At 42.8% G+C, this 8,508-nt stretch overlaps 1 protein-coding gene across 1 annotated transcript; it reads left to right on the forward strand.

The window, feature by feature from the left end:
* The first annotated feature begins 3,293 nt into the window (after positions 1-3,293).
* Positions 3,294-8,268, forward strand: LOC119359465 (probable magnesium transporter NIPA2). Its single transcript, XM_037625645.1, has 9 exons — positions 3,294-3,356; positions 4,329-4,500; positions 4,636-4,692; positions 5,055-5,145; positions 5,230-5,390; positions 6,146-6,273; positions 6,357-6,494; positions 7,409-7,501; positions 7,823-8,268. The coding sequence occupies exons 2-9, from the start codon at positions 4,374-4,376 to the stop codon at positions 7,982-7,984; spliced, it is 957 nt and encodes a 318-aa protein (XP_037481542.1). The 5' UTR covers positions 3,294-3,356; positions 4,329-4,373; the 3' UTR covers positions 7,985-8,268.
* The last annotated feature ends 240 nt before the right edge of the window (positions 8,269-8,508 follow it).

The following is an 8,508-nucleotide window of genomic DNA, read 5'->3' on the forward strand; positions in this document are numbered from 1 at the left end:
TCGAAGGGCGACAGAGGACAGGACCGAGACGGACATATGAGGTGGATGGTGAACCGAGGAAGGACGAGTGGAGCAGGCCGCCGGTGAGGAGGGTGGAGACGAGGTGGGGCGGCGTCGGAGGTGGACAGAGGGCGGGGGCACCAGAGTGGAGGTTCTTCCGGCCAGAGACTGGCGGTGGCGGGGACGGGAAGGGCGAGTGGGGTGGAGGCGCAGTACGGGGTGGGGATCGAGGCGAGGTGGAGCGGGGTGCATCATCCGCCGGAGAGGATGGGGGTGGCGAGGGGAGCAATGGGAGCTGCGAGCCGAGGGAGAGCCGGATCCGCGCCCGGAACCTCCGGATCCGTCGCCGGCCAGCCGAGAGCGGACGACCAGGAGGCCGAAACGCAGCCGCGGGCGCCGCCGGCGCCAGGTGCCAGGCCGCCCGCCCACCTAGCGCCAGCAGAGGAGGGTCGACGCGGAGGATGGCGGCGCAGGTCGAGGGCGCGAGCACCGGCCGGAACAGGCCGGAGGAGGACGCCGACGGCCCCGGAGAGCTGAGGACGAGATGGATCTGGATCTGGCAAGTGAAGATGGACCGGGGAGGGTGGTCGCAGCCGCGGGCTGCGTGGGTCCTCGCCGCCGCCGTCAGCCGCTGGGCTTTGCCCTTAGGCTTCCTCCGGAGACGGCGAGAAGGGAATGGGCAGCAAGGTCGCTCCCTGTTGTTGGCGGCGGCGGGGGCCTCCGGAGTCGCGAGAGCGACCCGGGCTTTTGCAGTAGATTAAATTTTACAAGGCCTGCCGTGTATTATATGACACATTTTTTTAATGAATTTCTTGACATTTGAATGGCCCCACTTGATTTGAGAATGTAGCATGTTTGGCTCTATGTATGATTAAGAAATATAATATGATCGTGTACACGAACGCCTATACGTGGAGGTCCGACAACACAATTGCCGCCACGGCCATCCTCGACACTATGCTCCATGCCCTGGATTCTCGAGCATGGTGCTAGCGTTAGGTCCAGCCATGGCGTCCCTCCAAGGGGCGGGCGAATGCCGCCTACCAACTCCCCTTTAATAGTAGAGACATATATGATTTTTCTAAGATCAAAATATATGTATGATTTGGTACGGTAAGAAAAAAAATATGTTATTTTTGTTATATTAGATAAGTTTTCATTGTGACATAATAGTAGAGATAATAATAGTAATAAATGGTATAGTGTGCGGGGTTAGGAATTTTTTATTGAGGAATATCTGATTTTTGGGAAGGTTATCGAGAAAAATATCATGTCTACCTTTTAGGAAGGTGATCTCACATATACGGTTTAATCTCTGGATTCTTAATTACATATTATTTCCATGATTGAATTTAATCCGCACCTGTCAAAGCAAGCATGAAACAAGATCTCACTGGTTTAATGGGAGGGAGAAAAATCTAGTGAAAGGATGGTGGGAGGTGAGGCGAAATTAAACCAGACGAAAATAAAACCGGTGAGGAGAAACTACCAACTCCCCCTTTAGCAGTAGAGATTTCACGAGCTCGAAAATGTTTGAAACTTTGTATGGTGTCTTCATTGGACACCTGTAGGGTGTTGTAAATATTTAAAATTGTTACGACAAAAACTTGATGCACATCATGTACAAACAGGACACTCACGCCCGAAGTAGCTTTACATATGGCGGGCACTTCAATGTACCCGCCACTGCTAACTTCTGGATATTTTTTTGCACGGGTCACCACATTTTTAATCTATGGCGAGCATAAGTATTGCCTGCCACTGCTAACTTCTGGATATATAAAATTTATTTTTGACGCGGGTCTCCCCAATTTATCTGTGGCGGGCATAGCTAGGGCCCGCCATTGATACCCTCCGTACTAGTGGCGGGTTTCCATCCTTGCCCGCCAATGCTCACTTTCATTATGCATGCAAATTTGGGAGAGTTCACTTGTGGCGGGTTTTTATACTCGCCCACCTCTGCTAGGCTAACAACAGTGACGGGTACGTTTTGCTACCCGCTACTGTTGCGTTTCCAAAATAGCAATGAAGGGTGACTACCTATGCCGGCCACTAATTTGAGGCCACCTATAGGCCTTTTCCATTAGTGAATGGCCAGATTAAGCCCTTTGGGCGACATGCTAGAGGGGCAACACGAATGCGTCCTCATCAGACCGATGGGTTTCAACATGTGTCAAGCGGGTCACACTCGTCAGTCTGACGTGGTGTACGCATCCGGGCATGACCGGGCCTCCTCATACATGTTCCCGATATGAGCTGGATATAGAGGTGCCGGTCAGCCAGGACATATATGGCTGGTCTGAGAAGCCTGCATGGGTCACGACTCTTTGACCTGTCACTCACTAGACCGTTCTCCCGAAAGTACGGACCATTTGAGGGGAGGGGAACTTTTGGTCTATGGATGTATATACCCCCTATATGGGAAAAAATAGAAATTAAACAAAAAGTCAATAAATTCTGAAAATATTTTTTGAAACAAAATTGACCTTCCATTGTACTGGTAAAAGAAATTCCAGAAAAAAATATCTTTGACTTATTTTTAAAAAGACAAAAATTTTGGTCAAAATAGTGTGAATAGTGAGCTATAACAGAAAATGAATTTCTTTTTGCCCTGAAGTCAATGCTGGTTTTTTCTTGGTAAAAAATTATATACTACTAGTGCAAAAGAAAGTCAAGTTTATTGTAAAAGAAACTTTCAAACATTTTTGACTTTTTTCTTGAATTATCATTCATTTTTTCATATGGGATGCATATACACCCGAAAATCAAAGGGTATTTATCGTATTTGTGGAGCCTGGGTGTAGATTCTCTCAGCAACTGATTAGACCCAGCTCGCTATAGAGCATTTCTTTCAGAATTGGAAATACAGAGCCTTCCGGCGGTCACCATGCATGGCTAGCCGGATCTTTTTTGGCACGAATAAATGGGCGAAGTTAATCTTCTGCGTGAGCGTGATTACACGTGACAGCTCACACTTAAAGTTTGAGGTTTATTTCGTTTCAATTTTCCTCGTACTCGTAGAGCAGTACAGCTGGCTATCGAGTACCGGGCCCGCTTTCCTCTTTCTGCATGGGCTGCGGGAGCCGTTCCAGCGAACGTGGAGGAGCCGCCCGACGCCCGACGGTTCTTCGATTCCTCCCTCCCCACGCTGCTCATCCTCTCCGCCAACTCCCCACACCAGACCACACCACACCAAATCCCCAGTCGTAAATCAGTTGCGCCCCACCGTCAGCGGTGCCGGCGACTGGACACGGCAACTCCCAGCCGCCACCTTCCGCCGAATCATCTCTCGTCGCGGGGTCCGGCGGCGGCGGCGGCGGCTCCGCACGGGCTCGGATCGGTTTCACCTTTTCTCGGTAAGGAACCCTAGCTTCCTTTGGGTACTCATCTAGTTAGATTGCCTACGTACTTACTTCCGGAGAGCGCAAATCGATCTCGATCGGTGTCAGTTAGGCTGAACGTTTTGGGGTTCAACTGAACCCACGTCTCCGCACACTAAATCCGCCCCTCCTGTCCAGGAACAAAAAAGCACCCGTGAATGGCGTGAAACATACTGTACGTGGCTTCCAAGTAGAAACGAATCATATTCTCATGATTTGTGTGTGCCGCACTCCTGTTCAAAATCTGGAACCCCGTTTTGAGAATTTCTGGTGGTACAACTAAGTAGTCCTGCAACTAAGGTTCAGCAAATTAGTGGAGTACCTTTACTTTTGTTGTCCTGGTTCCTTTGAGTGATTAGGATGGTTTGCCGCCCCTATACTACATTGTGTATGTCTTTCAGTCTTTATACTTCTTTTTACAAAGTTCGACACAAGACATTTGGTGTGAATGATGGTTTGCCTCCTTTGGATTGGTTACGTCGTTGTACAAACAGTCATTTCATTTGCCTTTATGTGTAGGATTTTTTTTTTTATGCCTGGACGTTTCCATTTGCATGTACGAGTTTCTCTTCTAGGCTATATACATACGTGAGCTGGAGCTGCCATTTTATCCCAATACTTTTCTGAAATAGCGAAAAACTGAAACAACTTCTTGAGGACGCCAGGTTCTCTATCAGTAGCAGGTTGCGTATTGTTCTTGTATTGCCATCTTAGTGTTGCGATTTTTGTGACAGCCCACAGTTTCTGATTACTTTACTTATAGTTTTAAGACTTTGGATGCATATCTGTTAATTCTCATAATATCTCATCGTGATCTTCTACATTTCTATATGGACCTGTTCCTGAAAATCCCAATTAAAAGAACACAAGGTCCTAGTGTTCTAGTGAATACGTTCAATTTGAACATTTATAAATGGTTTAACAAATGTAAACCTATTTCTTATGTAGGATACGTGTTGAATTTTGTAGTTGATTGCCAATAGACTGCCAAACATGGTGATGTCTCTAGACAATTTAAGGGGCTTTGCATTAGCCACATCATCAAGTGCTTTTATTGGATCTAGCTTTGTGATCAAGAAGATTGGCCTGAAGAAAGCTGGGGACGTTGGGGTAAGAGCAGGTTGTGCCTCCCTCCTATATCTATTTCAATATTTTTTTCTCGCATACAAGGTGATTTAATGATAAAGTTTTAATATTTATTCTGCATTTAATCCATTAGTAATTAATCTACGTTTTTTATCCTCATGATTTATAGGTTCTGGAGGCTACTCATACTTGTATGAACCGTTATGGTGGATAGGAATGGTAACTAGTAAGTATCACTTACATTGAGTTGTTTTTTTATGCGTTGGCGTTACAGCAAAGGCACTCAGTAGAGATACTAACCCAATTGTCTTTTCTTTGTGGGGCAATACCCCACGAAAAAACTGACTTTTGTTCCCACACAAATATCTTCGAATAGATGTGTAGTTTGGTAGTTTTTACATCGGGCATTAGATGTCAGGTACGGATAGTGTCCGTGCTTATACCATTTATGAGAAGAAGGATGGATCACCTCCTCACAATACTAGAACACAGGAACCTAGTTTTACTATAGTTTTATTTGGAATGAACAATATTTTCTGATATGATGTAGGCTCGAAGTAATGTTTATCGCTCTATTATTTCTTGCAGTGATTCTGGGCGAGGTGGCCAATTTTGCTGCATATGCATTTGCGCCAGCAATACTTGTTACTCCTCTGGGAGCATTGAGCATCATATTTAGGTTTTCCACATGCCATCCTTTCTAAGCCACAATTCCGGTGAACTGATAGTAGAATGTTTCCTTAATTCTCTTTTGTTCATGCAGCGCAGTGCTAGCACACTTCATTTTGAATGAGAGGTTGCATATGTTTGGCGTGGTTGGTTGTGCATTATGTGTTGTTGGTTCAGTTGATATAGTTTTGCATGCCCCGATGGAAAGAAGGATTGATTCAGTTAGCGAAATATGGCAACTCGCAACTGAACCAGGTATCTCTTTTCAAGTCCTTAAATAATTCTAGCTGCTATTTGTCTTAGTTTCCCTTTGAATGAATGTTCATTGTGACCATGTGTCCTTAATAATATAGTTTGCTTTATAGCCAATTTACCATCATACTCCCTCCGTCCAAAAAAATTTGTCCCTTAAATGGATGTATCTAGCACCAAGTTAGTGCTAGATACATCTATTTGATGGAAAAGCTTGGGACAAGTTTTTCCGGGCGGAGGGAGTATGCAGTAATATTTTCTAACTTTCACCAGAGTTTTCCAGTTAGTTTCATATTTTTCCCAAGTAGGTCTCAGGAATATCTTGGCTATATAATTCAACAAAAAGAATATCCTTCTGTTAGCCGCTCCTTTTGTGCTTGGTCCCTTGTAGTGTTTGCTATTGTTCATTCTTTTAATGGATGGCAGTGCTACTGCATTGGCTTTAAGAAACAAAATGCTACATACAGGAATAAGTTTCTAAGTTAACAGTTTCAATTCGTTACTTGTTTTTGTGGACAAGACATGCTGTGTCATTCTACTGGATTTAATACCATCTATGTTTATATGCACTATATCTGTGGGAATACATCCGTAAAAAGTATATGGTGTTACACCACCAAGAAAGTATCTGAGGGAAGTTGTTTCCCTTTGTGCAACAGTCTTTATGTTTGTGGCTATGTTTTCTATCCCACTTTTTCAGTATAATATTTATGTTATCAAATCCATTTTTGACACACAACTATAATCTGTGCTGGCAGGTTTCATAGTCTATTCTTGCTTGGCTGTAGCTCTTGCACTTGTTTTAATGTTCTGGGTTGTTCACCATACCGAGCAAAGAAAAATGCTCGCGTATGTTGCAATATGTTCACTATTTGGGTCTCTTACGGTAGGTTTACAATACATCATACCAGGACTTGAGCTGTTCAAATTGATTTAGAACGCCCTGATGAAGTGCTATATTTGGAACAGGTTATCAGTGTTAAAGCAGTGGCCATTGCTTTAAAGCTCTCATTTAACGGAGTGAACCAATTTGTCTACATCCAAACATGGTTCTTTATTTCTGTTGTGATTATATGCTGTTTAGTGCAGCTGAATTATTTAAACAAGGTAAGCTCTCCCGTCATATTCAATCAACTGAAGTATACTGCCATACATATGAATTGCATTACTTCAGGGCCTAACCTACAGTATTCCGCAAAAAAAATTTGAAATGGAATTGCCAATATTCTTATCACTAGAACAACTACAGACAAACCGAAGGATGCAAGCGGGCATTCCACGAAGCCCACATACAAGTATATCAAAAGTCAGTCCTATGTGGATCTAAAATAAAAGCTATACTGGGTTGACTTTTATTATACTTGTATGCTGGTGTATGTAGGCTCCTGCTTGCATCCCAAACTACATTGAATGTGCAATGGTTGTAATTCCCATGGTAATAGGTCTGTTAACAAAGGATGCTTGCCGATTGCCATTCACCCAGGACATTTTCTGAGAAGTAAAGTTTGATGCTTAGCAATCTTTTTAAGCATGTCTACAATCTCAGACATCAATTTTGCAGTTCTCCTGTTTGTAAAATGGTAATTATTTGGAAAGTAGTACTCTACTGATGAGTGTACAAGCACCGTACTTTTTTAAAGGAAAGTACAAGTAGTGTACTGAACCTTGCACTTTGCGGCAACAAATCCCATCTCTGAATGGTGTGCACAATATACTGCTCTTACCTCGTCTGAAATATCTCATTGCAGACGTCTAAGCATTCTAAAGTTTGTGTTGCATAAAAGAAATGATTATAGAACATACTGATTTGAGTTAAAGCTTTTTTAGCGCACATTTGTGAGCTAGAAGTTTTCATAGCTTCTTTAGCACTTGTGATGAAAGGCTTAGTGCTTCTGTAAGAATCTCACAAGTTCTACTTGCTTTAGTTTTACATTTGCTGATATATGTGAGTAATTTGCATCTTTCGAGCACGGCGTTACAATATATTTGCAACAACAACTTTTCCCTTGTGTTATTTTCAGGCCTTGGATTCATTCAATACAGCTGTGGTCGCGCCTGTATATTATGTGATGTTCACCATTCTTACTATTCTTGCGAACATGATCATGTACAAGGTGATGCACATATCGTTTCCTTTTGTAGTTTCATGAATGCAATAGTTTTTAGCAGTTTCATGAATGCAAAATTTTCTAGTTAGCCATTTTCCCATTTCATGAAGACAAGATATGGAAGTTTCACATGAATTCCTATTTGAAAATGTGTTCACTACGATACTACATAACCATTCTGAAATGCAGCACTATGAACTAGTGATATTGACTCGAAATTCCTTTGTAAATCCTCTATCATATTAAGGACTTGAATAAATTGGTACGTAGTATTGACTTATGAATGCGACTAGATAGCATTTGATGGTTGCTACTTTACTATCGCAGGACTGGGACTCTCAGAATGCAACACAGATAGCAAGTGAGGTGTGTGGGTTTGTGACGATTGTTGCGGGGACATTTCTTCTGCACAAGACCAGAGATATGGGGAACACACAACCTGACTCAGATTCTCTGAGAGCGGACTGTGAACTCCAGGAGCATAGCTAGTCACACTCTCCTGTTGAATATCTAACATATCAAAACACATACTCTTGTTGAACGTCTAACATAGAGATCTCCCTAACATATACTGGAACTTTTGGAATCTCAGTCCACATGCATCAATTGCAGCTTCACTTATAGGAATATTTGCTCTAATAGTACTGGTTTAGCACATTAACAATTAAGGATCTACATATATGCGTTTTTATAAGCTTTATAGGAATATTTGCTGTAATGTTAAATTGTTAATTATGCCAAGACTTGACGTTTCTTCAGTTTAGGGAAACACTTATATTCCATTGTAGTTGTGAATATAATTGATGATATTCGACCGTAATGTGTCGCTAAATTCGGGATGTTAACACCGGGGTAGTAATTCTGATGCAAAACATACTTATGGAACTACAGAGGCAAGGCAGGAGTTAAGTGGAGTTTTTGCTTGTTTGGATGCCACCATGATGCATCATTTATAGTACATTAGTTTTTCCTTTCTTTTGTGGGAAGCACACACATTGTGGTTCAGAATTCAC

Source organism: Triticum dicoccoides, chromosome 2A (assembly GCF_002162155.2).
Source record: "Triticum dicoccoides isolate Atlit2015 ecotype Zavitan chromosome 2A, WEW_v2.0, whole genome shotgun sequence".
NCBI lineage: Eukaryota > Viridiplantae > Streptophyta > Magnoliopsida > Poales > Poaceae > Triticum > Triticum dicoccoides.

What these genes read in the sequence shown, in the direction of transcription:
- LOC119359465 (XM_037625645.1), top strand. Translation starts at nt 4,374, where the DNA reads ATGGTGATGTCTCTAGACAATTTAAGGGGCTTTGCATTAGCCACATCA. An exon ending in GGACGTTGGGGTAAGAGCAG is followed by an intron (nt 4,501 to 4,635) that starts GTTGTGCCTCCC and finishes CATGATTTATAG; the next exon opens with GTTCTGGAGGCTACTCATAC. An exon ending in CACTATTTGGGTCTCTTACG is followed by an intron (nt 6,274 to 6,356) that starts GTAGGTTTACAA and finishes TATTTGGAACAG; the next exon opens with GTTATCAGTGTTAAAGCAGT.